Source organism: Rana temporaria, chromosome 11 (assembly GCF_905171775.1).
Source record: "Rana temporaria chromosome 11, aRanTem1.1, whole genome shotgun sequence".
Taxonomy (NCBI): Eukaryota; Metazoa; Chordata; class Amphibia; order Anura; family Ranidae; genus Rana; species Rana temporaria.
The window spans coordinates 131259511-131276666 of NC_053499.1; the positions used below are offsets into that span (position 1 = coordinate 131259511).

General features: G+C 43.2%; 1 protein-coding gene across 1 annotated transcript in view; it reads right to left on the bottom strand.

Moving 5' to 3' along the window:
- The window catches only part of CPNE2 (copine 2), a 181984-nt gene that overhangs the window by 53198 nt on the left and 111630 nt on the right, over positions 1 to 17156 (bottom strand). The window contains exons 7-8 of the mRNA XM_040329167.1: positions 16397 to 16486; positions 1851 to 1949 (exon numbers count right to left, since the gene is read on the bottom strand). Of these exons, the coding sequence (XP_040185101.1) occupies positions 1851 to 1949; positions 16397 to 16486 (189 nt within the window). The remainder of the gene's footprint in view (positions 1 to 1850; positions 1950 to 16396; positions 16487 to 17156) is intronic.

The window sequence follows — 17156 nt, forward strand, 5'->3', positions numbered from 1 at the left end:
CGTGGGTTTCTAAGCATACACACGAACGTGTTTCTCGACGTAAACCAGTGCGACGAGAAACACGGCGAGGAAACTGAGACTCCCGACGAGAAAAAAGAGAACTTGTTCTCTTTTTTTCTCGTTGAGATCCACGACAGTTTTCGACAGTTTTCTCAACGAAAAACATACACACAACCGTTTTTCTCTGCAAAAAAGCTCTGCCACCAAGTTTCTTGATGGATTTTGTCGAGGAAAACGGTTGTGTGTACGAGGCCTCAGAGTTGAAGCTCCATAGGATATTTTTTTATATATATATTTAGTTATTTACACTGCCCTGCCCTCACAGACACGTTGCTCATTTAGCTAAAAAGCAAGACGTTGTTTTAAAGTGAACATGTGCCTGGGCCAGTTGGGGACACTAGGCTTGCAACACAGACCCAAAACACTTCATTGCAGCATTATAACTTTTGTATCTACTCTGTTTTAGTGAGCAGCAGCTGCAGGGGAGACGAGACAGTGCTTGACAATGGCTGGGAATTCTGGGAGCCATGATGTCACCCATAGGCTTCCATGTCCCAGCTGCTGTCAGCGCTCCCTCTTCTCCCCTGCAGTCATTGCTGACTGACACGGGGGGAGCCTGAGCTGCGGATCACATGACGGGACTGAAGTGGACTTAAAATAGGTAAGTATTTAGATGTTCCTTTACACAGGTTAGGCAGTATAGGTAGTGGTAGTAGTTTAACATTAATAATTATATATGATGTTAGATCCACCTTAACCAACCATATTACCTACAGTTTTTAAACTTTGCACGCTGCACTCGGGCCATATTCGATAATGTAAGCTTTAACAGAGTTGCACTACTGTAACTTGAGTAAATGCACCAAATGAAAAATGATCCAATAAAGTACTTAAGTGGTAAGATGATGAATATTCTTAGTCCATAACACCTCCTTCCACCACCTTGGAGTGTATAGTCTACAGAAAGAACCCAAACAGAGAGAGAACACACCGCTCCAGGCTAGGGTTGTGATCAAGCAAGATATATCTTGTGAAACGCGTCAACTGCATTCCCTGTCACGTGTCTGGCTTTTTACAAAAAAGTATTCAACAAGCAATTGAAGAATCCAGTGTGCTATCATTTTGTTGATATCCTATCTACAGAAAGAACCCACCACCACAATGGATGAAATGCTTGCTTACCAGCTTTCATAGACCTCTTATCCAAGAAGGTCACAAACGCTTGTGTCTATAAACCCAGCCAGGGCCTTTAATCATCATCCATTAGTCCTCTTGCGACATGCAACTCAATCATTGATAGTAGCAAAAGATATAAAGGCTCCATATGGCATTCAACACTTATAAAACTTATAACAAGTTATAAATTGCACGTACATCGAAGCAATCTAAACTTGCAGTTAAAAATCAGTATGCCGGTCAGCAATTGGAACAACATCATCCGTCCAGGAATCTACGATCATGGTGACGTCAGCATGTTACACTGCTCTTCACGTTTCGTCATACATTGACGTCGTCCGGGGCCTGAAAGCTGGTAAGCAAGCATTTCATCCATTGCGGTGGTGGTTCTTTCTGTAGACTGAACACTCCAAGGTGGTGGAGGGAGGTGCTATGAACAAAGAATATTCAACATCATACCACTTAGGGATTTTATCGGATCAATTTTTTTTATTTGGAGCATTTACTCAAGTTGCAGTAGCGCGACTCTGTTACTCTGTTAAGCTTACCATTTCTGTACTGTGCCCATATCTCACAGGAGAGTTGCTGCTTTTACAATGTGAATTTGATCATTAGCGCAGTTTTTCTTCTTTTATAGATCTGGGCTTGTTTTTTTAGGAAGTGCCACTACTTACAGACAGATTATCATGAGCTTCACACATTTTCAGTGCTGTTGTCTGGAATTCTCCTATAAAATCATGTCCTCCGTCATTGTCGTGGTCAAAGCATGTGATCTGTGGAAAAACATCACAAAGCACTGAGAGTAAGAGTTAGAATCTGACATTACAGCTGATGGGTTACTTTGTTTTTATTGTGCCTAAACTGAATATCCTAATTGCAAAAAACTGGAAGAAGATTTAGCAGGGTACACAAAATTGGTCTATTGCTGCTGAAATTACATCAAGGCCTTCATAAAGTTCGCACATCCAGTAGATGCCGTATCTCAGCCAGCTGTTAATATACTGCAATGTTAAAAGCTCAAATATCAGGGGTTCTTCCGTAGTGGTGAAAAGGAAGTGAAGATCATGGATCTAAATTGTCAGGCTTTCAGGCTGTGCATCAAGTGGTACGTTAATACTACTGTACTGTACTCTCACAGTGCATTAAAGGTACACCAATACAGATGGATTATCATTACTGGTGATTGGATTGGAATAAATGCTTATAGAGCGCCGAATGCGAGTTGTGAAACTCGCGTCTAAGCGCTTACCAACAAGCTGGGGGTATCCAGTTCCCAGGAGCAAAAAGAAGAGACTAGGACATCTAAGTAAAAGAGGAGAACAAGCAAGAAGTAAACAGAAATATAAAAAGAAGGGAGGGGGGGCAGGACACAAGGAGTACCTCTCTACTCATCTCTGGGGACATGTATTTACTTAAAGTGTTACGAAACCCACATCAGTAAAATCAGTCTGTATATGCAATAAAACATGCTTGTTATACCCACTGTGCAACCTAAGGCCTTGTACTCACGACCGGATCTGTGCGCTGGAAACTGTCTGCCCGACAGTTTCCGGCGTACAAGGCTGATTTGTGTTTTGTTCCGCTGGCGTGTACACACCAGCGGACCAAATTCCCGTCGTACCGGAACGCGTGCACGTAAACTACGTACGACGTCACTATAAAGGGGAAGACCAAAGTTAATGGCGCCGCCCTCTGTTCCTCTTTTGCTAGTTACGTGTTTGCTCGTGTTAGTGAAGGTTTGGTTAGAGCTGATTCGCGCTTCTCGGTCTCCAGGCTTTGACAGCGTGTATTCACGGGTTCAGTGCGTGTGCTTGCGGTAACGTAGTTGTCATTCGGCTATAGGCAAGCAGGTTGTTTCTGCTTTAGCAGTTGCATCCTGTGCGCTCGTATCTGTTTGTCACGCGTTTGTCGCAGGTAGTGCTGGATTTGCGAGTGCTTTCTGTTTCAGTGTGTTCTTGACTGACCAGCCGGCCGGTTTGAAGCCATGATGGAGCAGCAGCGTCAATTTTCGCGAGTTGGTGCTGTTTATGGGATGGCTGCTGGATATGTTCATTTGTCCAGTACTTTGGCCAGAAACAGGGGGCGGAGGCGTTTCTGGACCAAGAATTGGTTGCGCCAGCGTGACCAGTTCTCACATATGCCTCTGCTTAGGGAACTCCAGGAGAATAATCCTAATGACTTTAGGAATTTTCTCCGCATGACGGACCCCGTATTCAACCGTCTGCTGGATCTTCTGTCCCCCTATATCACGAGGCAGGACACTGTGATGCGCCAAGCCATCACGGCCGAGCAGAGGCTTATTGCCACGTTGCGGTACCTGGCGACTGGGAGGAGCCTGCAGGACCTCAAGTTCTCGACAGGCATCTCTCCGCAGGCGCTTGGGGTCATCATACCGGACACGTGTGCTGCCATCATCAAAGTTATGCATGAGGAGTATATTAAGGTAAGTTTCCTGGCTCTAATAATGTGGCCAACTAACTTTATTTTTATTTTCCCAGATATGCTGTGTGTTTAACTAACGTTACCTTTTCTCCCTATGCATGTTGATATCAGCTTTACATGTTTTATTCTTGGCCTACCTGCATATTTGTCCCTTACCCAATATTAACCTGTCCAGCATGCTATCCTAGGGACAAACCCACCTTGCCATTTTTTCAAACAGGACTTTTTGGTTTTTGTGTCCCCCCCTTCAAACTTTTATTGTCCCCATCAGAGGGCTGTGGAGTCTCTTAATGAAGTGGCCCTATATATTTCATTTCCCAAATTCTCCATGCACATTTTTCTAATGCAATTTTAATACTGTGAACTGTCACAAGGATGCTTGTAGGATGTATTTGTTACAAAGTACTAAATCTCTAATTTTGTTTGTCCCCACAGCTACCCTCCACACCACAGGAATGGCAGTCTGTGGCTTCCCAATTTGCCCAGCGGTGTGATTTTCCAAACTGCGGTGGAGCAATAGATGGGAAACACGTCCGCATTGTGCCCCCACCCCGCTCGGGGTCCTACTATTATAATTACAAGGGTTATCATAGTATTGTGTTGATGGCGGTGGTGTCGGCACAGTATGAGTTTCTATATGTGGACGTGGGGAAGAACGGCCGGATGTCTGATGGGGGAGTGTTCGCACGGACTGATTTCTATGATCGTCTCCAAGCTGGTGGTCTGGCATTGCCACCAGATGAAGATAATGTGGAAGGACTTCCGTTTGTGTTCCTAGCGGACGAGGCTTTCGGGCTTGGTCCTCACCTCATGCGGCCTTTTCCCCAGAGGACCCTCACCTCAGAGAGGAGTGTGTTTAATTTTCGGTTGGCCAGGGCTCGGAGGGTAGTCGAGAATGCCTTTGGGATACTCACCAACCGGTTCCGCCTGTTCAGGACATCGATACATCTGGCGGAATATAAATTGGACACCGTTGTATTTGCCTGCTGCATTTTGCACAACTTTTTACGCAGGCACTCCCAGACGTACCTACCCGACATCGGTTCTGAGGCAAGACTACCCTCAGATCCCCTTCCCGGGCTGGACACTGGTCGCGCTGGCTTGGCCCCCCAATCAGCTCGTGAGGTACGCGACAAATATGTTGAGTACTTCATGGGTCGGGGGGCCATTGCTATGCCAGATCATATTTCTTTCTAATTCGGCCCCCAAAGAAAGGAATATTCTAAAAAATAATAAATAATTAGACCATTGGACTTTATACAGTTGTTTGTCATTAATGCTTTTTCTCTTTTTCTGTCTTCCTGGTTCTCTAACTAACTTCTTCAATTGTAATGCATAATTGATTTCTCCACTTTTAGTAACTAACCACATTTTGCACAGTATTCACTCATCTACAAACAGGGTATTGAGTCTAGAAATAAGAAGCAACTCCATTTGTAAATGTTGAGGTCAAGTTTTTTTAATTTTTGCTTGTTCATGACCCCAAAAATAATTTTATATTTTTTTCATTACTCCCTGCTTTTGTACTTAGGAGTCTTCAAAAATTTTTTAAACTTTTTTTTTTTTTTCAGGTAATTCAACCAAAAATATTATGCAGATTATACATTTATTAACAAGTTCACTTTTTTTTTACTCAAATATAGTTAGATTTATTGTTTACATATATATATATATATAGATTATATTTGGTGGGGTGTTTACCCGCCTTAAATTTTTTTTTGGCCATATTTTTTAGGCACAAAAAACAATAATTTTTTAACCATTTTTTTTGTTTTTGGTGTGTTTTTCTAAAAGAAAATTTTTAGGTGAGAATTTGGAGTCAAATCTCTACTTCACTAAATTCAGTGATTAGAGAGATTTATAATTCTATATATATATTTTTAAAAATTTTTGGCGTTGTTTATTCTTTATGGTCTAAACTTTATAGTATCCCAAAATGTTCAACATGGTCAAAAAGTAACAAAATCCAATTCCAAAAATATAAAAACTCACAACAGCAGTCAGTCATGGTGTGCTTTCACACTGGAACACGCCAAAATTGGAAGATACACACATTCAGTGCAAACTCGCCAAATGTCATTGGTTCAACAGACAAATGGCCACATGTGCTATCTGACATCATGGGTGATCAATGTCTGTGTTCTGTGGGAGCAAACCCTTCCTCTCAACTACTTGAGGATGGAGGAGGGGGTTGGACCCACAAAGCACAGACACTAGATATTCTGTGATGGCAGATAGCACATGTTGGCACACTGTGTGTGTATCTTCAAATTTTGGCGTATTCATTATTCAAACTGTAAAAATGTTTGTGGGGGCGGGGGATGGGCGGGGGGTGTTTCAGTCTTTGACACGGCCCATCATGTCAATAATGTTCTTAAAATTAGATTCGATGACCATCATTCTTTGCCGCATATTGTCCATTTCCGTGCTGCATTCCAAAAGGACATTTGTTACATTCTGTTCCATGAGAAACATCCTTTCACGCATATTGTGCATTTCAGTGCTGCACTCCATTACCTGCTGAATAATTATAGCAGCACTTGCACGTGAAAATATTGGCACACCATCCTCCTCCCCTAAAACAAAAAAAAAAAATGGCATTTACAATATTATTTTTCAATGAGGCCTATCTACATATGTTTTTTTGAATCAAGCTAGGGTGACACTGACCTGATGGGCTTCTCCTTTCCACCTCTTCGACATCTTCTATCACTCCTCCTTCTTCCACCACCTCCCCATCATCTTCAATCACTCCTCCTTCTTCCACCACTTCCCCATCATCTTGGACTCCTCCTTCATCCATCAATCCACCTTCTTTCAATTCGCCAAATTGTTCTTCCGCCACTTGCCCTTCATCTGCTATGACTTCTAAGTCCAAAATTACTTCTTCCTCCTCTCTTCCTTCCTCCTTTCTTCCTTCCTCCTCTCCTTCCACATCCTCCTCTCCTTCCACATCCTCCTCTCCTTCCACATCCTCTTCTCCTTCCACATTCTCCTCTCCTTCCACATCCTCCTCTCCTTCCACATCCTCCTCTCCTTCCACATCCTCCTCTCCTTCCACATCCTCTTCTCCTTCCACATCCTCCTCCTCCTCCACATGTTGAGATGGCAGATTTTGGCCTTGTCTGGCCCTCTCTGCCTCCTCCAAATGCTGGCGACTTCTTTCCCCTGAAATAAACCAAAAAAAATGTAGACTCATCAGCACACAGATATTGGAGAGCATAAATCGCACACATTGCTTAGAAGATGCTTTCATTTAGTTACTTTTATCTTTCACCAAACCTACATTTTGCAATTACTTCTATATGGCAAGCTCTGATCCTGCCCCTTTTTAGCAAAGTGACACACATGGATGTCCCCCCTAAACTGTATTTCTGGGAGACCCTACCAAAACCCATTTTTGATTTGGGGAGACACAGGTGCTCTGCATTGCAGATGTGAAAACATCTGCTTTATTACCATATTATTTCTAGAACTAGCTTTTACACAATGTTTACAAACAAAGTTTTTGGCCAGTGAGCCATGTCCAGGTGTGTTGTTCCTGGAATAACCGAGCCTTTCTGATAAACTATGTGATGTTACGTTGTTTACTAAGAACACTGTTTGTAAATATGTAGTTATTTATGTTCTAAAAAATAAATAACAACATGTCTTTAAAATTACAAGCAGGCCAAGGAGGCAGATGGTGAAATATACATGGCAACACATTATTGCAGACAATCACCACCCCCCCCCCCCCCAACCCCAATATATATTTACTTACTTTTACGCAGAATTTTAAGTATTTTCTTCATCTGATGTGGCTCCCTCAATTTTAAGTCTGACCAGCGTTTCCTCAGCTGTTCCTTGGACCTGGTGATCCCAAACATCCTCTGCATTCTCCTCGCCACCTTGTCCATAATATGTGCCTTTCGGCGGTTAGGGGTCTTGTATGGCCCTAATTCACCATCATAGTCCTTTTTTCGCATGATGTAAACTAACTCCACCATTTCCTGGAACCGCATATTAGTGGCTTTATATCTTCTTTTCCTTGATCGGGACGTCCCTGCCTCTGTCCCTTCACTTGTGGCATGAGAGCATCGTGCCCGCTCGTGTGACATCGCCATCTTTCCTTTCCCACAGAGATTATGGGCGTGGAAAAGATGAATTCTTACGCCATGGGCGGAGAAGAGGGCGGCGTTTAATACATACGCGGAGTGTAGAGAATGCAAACAACGTGTTTACGTCCGTTACGCGGAGAATCTTCGAGCGCATCCAGAACATACACAGTTAACGCCATATTTCCTAAACTCATTGATTAGGGGCCTCGCAAAGGTGACGAGGGCGGGGTTTCATAAATACGCGGAGTGTTTAAAAGGTTTACGCCGTGATTACGCATCTTACGCGGTAATTAGGCGAGCGTGAGAAACGAGGAGCGAGAGACAGGAAGGTAAGGAAATTAAAAATGTGATCAGCAGAGGCCTTGAAAATGTAGACACATGGGATGGGGGTTTGGGCTGTTGGTTGCACCCTTTTTAAGCTATTCTGTCTATGGGGTACCACAATGTTATTTTGGTATCCAAATGCTTTTGGACACCTCACAAAATAGAGATGTGAACAATGCTGTACCTCATTGACAAGTTTTTGAATGGTGTATTCAGATCAGGCAAAGTATTGTTCAAGTGTTGGTTGTACAGAGGTCATTAGGAAGTGTCTTTTATGTCATCCATTGTCAGGGGTATGAGATTTACACATGAAAGAGTGCCTAGATGAAAACTGTCATTTGTAAGCATTGTTTAATTTAATATATTTAAAATATTTACTGCAATGTGAACAATGGCTCTGCATCTAGCAAATCAATGTTTGGTACAAGCAATGCGGCCGAGCTGCCAATCATTGTTTAAACAAGAGAGACTGTGTTTGGAATTAGATATAGGTAATAAATTTGAAGACACATATTAGATCAAGGTCAACGCTGATCCTTTGGAATATTTATTTTTCTGTGGTTTATGTTTTTGTAATCTAGACTCAAAAAGAAATATAATTTTGCAAAAATTGCAATGGACCTCCTACAAAGCAAGGAATCTATAGAGGCCTTACTTCAAAAATACCAGGACACGCCCATCCTGTGGAATTCAAAACACTCGTTATATTGCAATAAAGAGGTACGAGCGGCAGCACTAGAAGAGCTAGCAAATTATATGCAAACTTGGGTGCCAGGATGCACTGCCAACATGGTGAAGGATAAACTTGCCAACCTCAGAAGCACATACAGGAGAGCATACAAAGCTAATAAAATCAAAAAATCGGGAGCAGCAGCAAGACAAGCAAAGGAACCCAAACTGTGGTATTATAAACAGATGGCTTTTTTGCGGGACGAAATGGAAGGCAGGAAAACGATGTCCAGTCTTTCTTCCAACCTTTCCTCCATGCTACCTTCCAGCGGACATTCCCCAGATGACCACAGCCCTGCAGAGTCGGAGGAAGAGGGCCTGGCTGACAGAGATGCAGATCTGCCACCCTTCGATGAGGAGGTATAGTAGTTTCCTCTATATTTATGGCGTAAATAATTCTTGGTGGATTAATGATTAGATATTGTAAAAAAAAAACCAAGCTGGAAAAAAGCAAACAAAAAGGTGTACAGACAAATAGGTGTCAGGGATGACAACTGCAGGGGTCAGAAGTAGAGTGTATTCAAGTAATAATGAACAGAAAATACTGAACGAAAAACATGAAAATGAGTGTGGTTTTATTTAGCGAAATTGTAAAAAAATTCTTTTTTTTTCCACACAGGAAGAAGAGATCAGCCAGGAGGTGGCAGATCCTCAGGTGTCTGTCAGCCAGGAGGAGGCCGGGGTCAGTGGCAGCCAGGAGGAGGCCGGGGTCAGTGGCAGCCAGGAGGAGGCCGGGGTCAGTGGCAGCCAGGAGGAGGCCGGGGTCAGTGGCAGCCAGGAGGAGGCTGGGCCCAGTGGCCTGCAGCAGGTCCACCCGGCCAGGAGAACCACCACCAGCCAGTCTTCTCCCCCCCAGGTGAGGCCATCAGGCCGAAGGAGGCAGTTGAGGCCTGTGGAGGAGGCAAGCCTCCGCATGATCCAGGAGGCAAGCGCCATCATGAGGGCCCCCCTCAACCCCACAGAGGCCTTCAGTGCCTCATTGGCCCATGATTTAAATGAAGGGGAGGAGGACCAGAGAAGACTGGCAAAGGCCCTGATGAACCAGGTCCTTTGGTGGATGCAGAGGGGCCTGCTGACCCCAGACACTGGGCTATGTGACCCGGCCCGGCTTGCGGAACACCATCCTCCTGCTGCCACATCAACCCCACCTGCAAGACCCCGTGTTCGATCCGCTGGAAGGCTGCCTGGAGGGAAGGCTGGAAAGAGGAGGAAACGTTGATTTTCTGCCTTCCATTTCCTTCCACATAAAGGACATCTTGTTTGTACTACCACAGTTTGGGTTCCTTTGTTTGTGTGCTGCTGCTTCATATTTTTGTGTTTGGCTCCTGAGGCTTGGAAGTTTATCCTTCACCATGTTGGAAATGCAAGTTTGCATATAGTTTGCTATCTATTCTAGTGCTGCTGTTCTTTTTATTTTTTGTGATGACATTTGCCTGAATAAAAGGCCTTTTGCTTTCATTTGAAAACATGTCTATTGTTTGATATACTGTGGGGATTATTAGGCAGCAAACCTTTAATAAATATACAATGGGTAATTTACAAAGGACACACTCCTTGGGGGGGGGGGGGGACATTTGGTGTGCCAACATGGTTTAATATTCTCTAATGAAACACCAACAAAAAAAAAAAAAATTTAAAAAAACATGTAAAAAAAAAAAAGTTTAAATGGTGACATAACTAGAAACAAAAAAAGAAATTAAAAAAATGCACATTCCTTTACAAAAATGACTACTCTAAATTATGGAGGACCACCAACCAAAACACACGTCTGGCATAGAAAACATTATTAAAGGATTACATCACAAGCAAGAAATGTGACATTTCAGTATGGGACAACTCTATTGAAATTGCATCAGCAAGAGAACGGGGTTATTCTAGCAAGAGAAGAATTAATAAAACGAGGCTTTAAAATGTGGTTTAGTGCGCCTTTTTAAGACATTGTTCTCTTGCTAGAATAAAAGGTTTCTAATGACGAATGTGCCATATCCCAAAGAAACGCGAGTTTTACCTGAACGAGCGCTCCCGTCTCCTCATTTGGACTGAGCATGCGCGGGGTTTTTGTACGCTGCTTTTGTGTACAGACGACCGAACATGTCTGACGGACACGATTCCAGCAGACTGTTTTAAAGCAAGACCAGGAAACAGTTGTTCGTTGGAAAACGGTCTGGCCGACGATTGTTTGCTGGAATTCTGTACGTTACTGCCTACACACGAACGAACATGTCCGCTGAAACTGGTCCGCGGACCAGTTTCAGCAGACATGTTTGGTCGTGAGTACGAGGCCTTAGGGTTTAATTGTGTAAAAAAGCTGTTCAATCCTGCCTTCTCTGATTCTCCTCTTTTTCCACAGTCCCCAATCCATCTCCTGATAGAACAGAGCCTTGGTGGCACTCTGCACATGCTAAATTTTGTGTATATTGTATTTTTTTTCTTATTGGGAAGGGGTATGTGATCCGCATAGAGCCAGTCAGTACTGTCCAGAGTATTTGGGGTCATGCAGCCTCATAGGACAGTCAGAGGAGAATGAAAACTCATCTTTCAAGCTTTAACCAGACACATATAGAAGTCATAAGACTGCTATATACTGCTAAAGGCATTTAGCAGTTTATATTTACTAAAATAATTGCATTTTCATTTTCATTTTCTGTGTACTGTAGGAGACCAGATACAGTGAATGCAGGCTCCTGGGTCTAGCACTTTAATTATCCCTCTAAACTCCATGACTAGAGAGAACTTTCAGGTTCACAGGAAGCTCTGTAAGGCATGTCAACTTCAGATAAGTTCTGACCAATCGTAATGAATTTAACCCAAGAGTTTTCTTATTCCTGACTTTGAATTAAACATAACAGTCCCACATATCTAGTGTATACCCCAGTAATGGTAATCTGGGTATAACCTTTTTTGTATTTGTATTCATATGGAAAAACTAAATATGGAATATTGAAATAAGTTGATAAATTGGATAAGCAGATCTTAACTCCAAAATCTTGTGCCCCACCAACACTCCAAACAATTTGAAATCATTGTACAGTAAAACCTTGGATTGCAAGCATAATTTGTGCCAGAAACATGCTTGTAATCCAAAGCACTTGTATATCAAAGCGAATAAGAAATAATGAAAACTCAGATTATTCGTTCCGAAACCATTTACTCATAGGTTCTTCAGTTTAAAGCCCATATAAAAAGATTATAGCAATGTGTAACCATAAAATGTCCATCTACAAATGGAAGCCTCCACAAGGGGGTTAGAAGCAAATTCCAGCAGGAGCTACAGAGTATAAAAGAGAAGAGAGGCGCCTCTAAGTGTAGCAATATGTTGCTAAATGCTGTACCTTTATTAAATGTAACCATATAGCTACACTTAGAGGCGCCTCTCTTCTCTTTTATACCCAGTTGTGACACAACGCTACTCTTATATCAAGCCATTGCTTGTATATCAAGTCAAAATTGATAACAAAAATGTTGCTTGTCTTGTAAAACGTTCTCAAACCAAGTTACTCTCAAATCAAGGTTTTACTGTAATGCTATTTGACCACATTCATAGTACCATGCTCCAACAGGGTCAAATTTGTGCCTAACATATGCCGCAGCTGTGCAATGAGAAAATATATCGAGAGATTGGAAAGGCTTTATGAATCACTTCTCTATGGGATATGGCAAGTGTTCTATTCTAATTCTGGAGCCTTCTATACAAGAAGGCTCCACTGTACGTGTTTGTGATTTTTAAAATGCTGATGCTCTTTGCTTCAGTGTTTATATGACTGTGTGTCTGATGCATTTTAGAAAGACATTTGTAAAAAATGTTGGACGAGTATGCGCAGGTAAATACTGAAGCAAAAAAAGCATCTACGTTTACAAGAACATGTATGGCAGGTAGGGTGACCACATTTCCAAACTACAATTCAGGGACACCTCCCTTCCCAAAAATCAGCTTGTGCTGTAACGAATCACAGCACAGTGATTGGACACAAGAGGCGGGATTTATGATTTCTCCAATCACAAACAGGGGGCGGGGATTGTGCTCCTCCAGGCATTCCCCTGCCAGGACAAGTACTGTCATTGAGTAAAGCGGTGATGTGGCGGCCTTTTTTGGGGGCATCAGATTGGCCCAGGGGGGTGGCTGTGTCAGTTTCATTCCGGGACACTGTATTGTCCTGGAACGAAGGTGCCCGGGACAGACCTGCAAAATGCGGGACTGTCCCGGGCAATCCGGGACACTTGGTCACCCTAATGGCAGGTTATACATGGCATGTTTGGTTCCCAGGGTGGCAGAAAGCACCAGGAAATTACGCTAGGCCTATGAAATGCCTGTTGCTTTCGAGCGCCTGGGAAGCCACACATACTGCATACCGCCTGCTATACAAGTAAATGGCTGTATGCATCTGTACTTTTGTAAATGCTGATGCTTCTTTGCGTCAATGTTTATATGAATGTGTGCCTGATGTATTTTAGGAATATATTTGTAAAAAATGTTGGACGGGTATGTGCGGGTAAATGCTGAAGCAAAAACAGCATCTGCATTTACATGAACATGGTTGACTTGTTCACTTGTATCGCAGGATACACATGGCATGTGTGGTTCCCAGGGTGGGGAAAAAAAAAAAAACAGGAAATTACATTAGGCTTATAAAATGCCTGCCAAAGCCATGTGAGCAGAAACCCTTATCCTTATTTTTGTTATAATGTGTTATAAAGATTTTCTTTCTGCCCTTCACGCATAAATAATCTTAATATGCTTCCGGTCTTTTGGATGAATGCAAAGTCATATATTCTTGTCTTCTTGTCCTCCGGTCAGATACTCACCTTATTTGGCCTTTTCATTACATTTACTGTCACTTTTAAAACTGTGACCTTCTTGATTTAATATGGTAAATACACTGCTAAAAAAAAGGAACACTTTATGATACATTCACACAGGTGATTAGGGAATATGATGGATTCCTGCTGCACGAATCAGCAGATTCTTACAGCTGTAAACAAACAACTGCACAAAGCAATGACAGGCTGACAAAAGCTACTGTTTGCAGGTATCCACACATCCATTGGTTACCTGGGGTCGGAGACAGATGAGCGATCCTAGAAAGACTGTATCCAAGATTGAAGATCGGTCCTAACTGTGGGTAGCCGCTGGGTGTGTGGATACATGTGACCAGCTGCAGCTCCTATCAGCCTGTCATTGTCTTGTACAAGACTACTGGCCACAGCTGTTGGCATATTCCTGTTATCCCCACTGATTGTTGCAAAAAAAATCTGGTGTATGCTGCTAATCGCCCATGTGAATGTAGCCTTAGGTTTACTCAGAGGCAGGTTTGGGAAACACGAATGCAGCGTACACACGATCGGAATTTCCGATGGAAAAAGTCAGACGGACTTTTTCCATCGGAAATTCCAACCGTGTGTATGCCCCATTGGAGAAATTCCATCGGAAATTCTGATGAATTCCATCGGAGTTTAAATATAGAACATGTTCTATTTTACTCCGATGGAATTCCGTCGGAATTCCGATGTGCTTTTGGGAGGGCAAAAGCCTGATCATGTGTACGCGGCATCATGGTATCTCATGCTATATTCATCAGCTTACAAGTATTCTCAACACCAGCCATTCTTAACCAGGGTTAAAGCGGAGGTTCACCCATAGCTTACACATTTTCCCCTTAGATTCCTGCTCGTTTTGTCTTGGGGAATCGGCTATTTGTTTTAAAATATGATCCGTACTTACCCATTTACGAGATGCATCTTCTCCGCCGCTTCCGGGTATGGGCTGCGGGACTGGGCGTTCCTTCTTGATTGACAGTCTTCCGAGAGGCTTCCGACGGTCGCATCCATCGCGTCACGATTTTCCGAAAGAAGCCGAACGTCGGTGCGCAGGCGCAGTATAGAGCCGCACCGACGTTCGGCTTCTTTCGGCTACGAGTGACGCGATGGATGCGACCGTCGGAAGCCTCTCGGAAGACTGTCAATCAAGAAGGAACGCCCGCTCCCGAAGACCCATACCCGGAAGCGACGGAGAAGATGCATCTCGAAAATGGGTAAGTACGGATCATATTTTAAAACAAATAGCCGATTCCCCTAGACAAAACGAGCAGGAATCTAAGGGGAAAATAGAAAAAAAAAGGAATTGGGTGAACTCCCGCTTTAAGTGGAACCCTGGAACTCATCCAGAGGTTGCTAAGGGTTCCTTGAGTTGTAGCTCACTGACCTTCCATTTGATGATGCCTGCAAAGTTCTAGGGCCAATGCCACTTGGCAAGCCAGCTGCATAACACCAATACTTTTTTAGCTGTCTGTAAGGGTGACATACTAACCAATACTCTAAGGGGCATTCTTTCCGCTGTCCACCAATGTAAGGGGCAGTTCTTTTCCTTTGACCCCCCAATGAATTGGTTTCAGCAAGGTTTCCCCAAGATCTAAATATTATTTCTAGGGTTCTCGTAGGGTACAACGGCTGAAAAAGGCTACTACGGGCACGGTGCTAACCAAGAGTCCGCATGGGACTTGTCACCCCTTACAACCAACCCCTGTATGGTCTTCCATGATTCAGATCTTTAACTGAATGAATTGGTGCTTGAGTCCTGAAAGACTGAGCAGGTGGTTTGGTTAAAGTTTTAACAGTGGTATTGGTATTTAATGTTAAAGGTATGGTACAACAAATGTTAAAAGTTATCATATTTGTTTTAAAAAACAAATGAAGGGGCCGTGGCTATAATTTTCCACACTTCTTTTTTCATGGTTTTCTGTACTATCATGATTAATGAGCTGGTTATGGTGGGGTGGTTGTTTGTGGGGTTGTATAGTCCCATGCTTTATATCAGGGGTCTCCAAACTTTTCAAACAAAGGGCCAGTCTACTGTTCTTCAGAATTTAGCAGGGCCGGATTGTGGCCAGTGAGGGTAGAAAATGTCATAGGCCCAGCATCAGTGAAGCCTCGTACACGCGACCGAGAAACTCGACGGGCGAAACACATCGATTTCCTCGTCAAATTCCTTGTTAGGCTGTAAATTTTCTCCATTTCCGTCAAGGAAATAGAGAACATCCTCTCTTTTTGGCTCGTCGAGTTTCTCAACAGTTTCCTCGACGAAAATGTACACACGACCGGTTTCCTCGGCAAAAAATTTCTCCCAGCAAGTTTCTTGCTGGTTTTTGCCGAGAAACTTGGTCGTGTGTACGAGGCCTGAGAATAAATATGGTCTCAAGGTTGGTGGTCAGCAGGAGGGGAAGTGACCCATTACTGGTATTAGTAGGAGGAGTAGTGCCCTCTAATTGGTATTGGGAGGAGTAGTGTCCCATTATTGGTATTAGTAGGAGGAGTAGTGCCCTCTAATTGGTATTGGGAGGAGTAGTGTCCCATTATTGGTATTAGTAGGAGGAGTAGTGCCCTCTAATTGGTATTGGGAGGAGTAGTGTCCCATTATTGGTATTAGTAGAAGGAGTAGTATTCCATCATTGGTATCAGTGGAAGAAATGGTGCACCGTTGCTGGTGTCAGTGGGAGGAATAGTTCCACATATCATTGAGAGGAATAGTGCCCCAAGGGCCAGATAAAGGCTAGCAAAGGGCCACATCTGGCCCTCGGGCCGCAGTTTGGAGACCCCTGCTTTATATTGTCAAGCATTAAACACACAATCACCTTTATTGGCTTCTCGATGTCTCCATTGCACAAAGACTGTAAGGGCACAGTAAAGGGTTTCCACACCGGGTCCAGAGTGTATTTTATGACCTGAAATGAAGAAATACTCAGCATTCAAGCAACTGTAAAATTATTCACTGTGCAGAAGGAAAGAAGTTTTCAAGTGCAGAATGTTGTCATTTCCCTGTCAGTGATTGATTTTTATTACAGACTTTGATCCTTTGCCAAGAAACAGCCATATAAGGGGAAGCTTTTATTTCCTCCCTCATTGTTACTTTCTCACATGATCATGAGTGGAGCAAGCAACGGGTGCTGCTTATCTCTCTTTTATTGAACGACACAAAACAGCCTTCCCAGGCAATGCATTTCTGTTTTCGCATTTTTAAATCAAACCTAAGCCCCCACTCTGGATACATACACAACGCTGAACACAACCTCGTCATATAAAACAGAGATATCTTTAAAAGGTTTACATGGTTTGTTTGCATATTAACAAATTTTGCTTTTAGTGCTCATTATATGTTTTTTTTTTTTCGCTATCTCTGTCCTGTGTGGAATTTTGTAGGATTTTATTAACCACTTCCCGCCCGGCCTATAGCAAAATCATAGCTGTGCGTCTGCCGGGGCACGCATCGCGGCGATCGGTGGTGCGGTGTGTCAGTCTGACACACCGCTACACCGATCTCGGTAAAGAGGCTCTTTACCACGTGAGCAGCCGGTTACCAATCATGGCTGATCACGATGTAAACAGGAAAAGCCG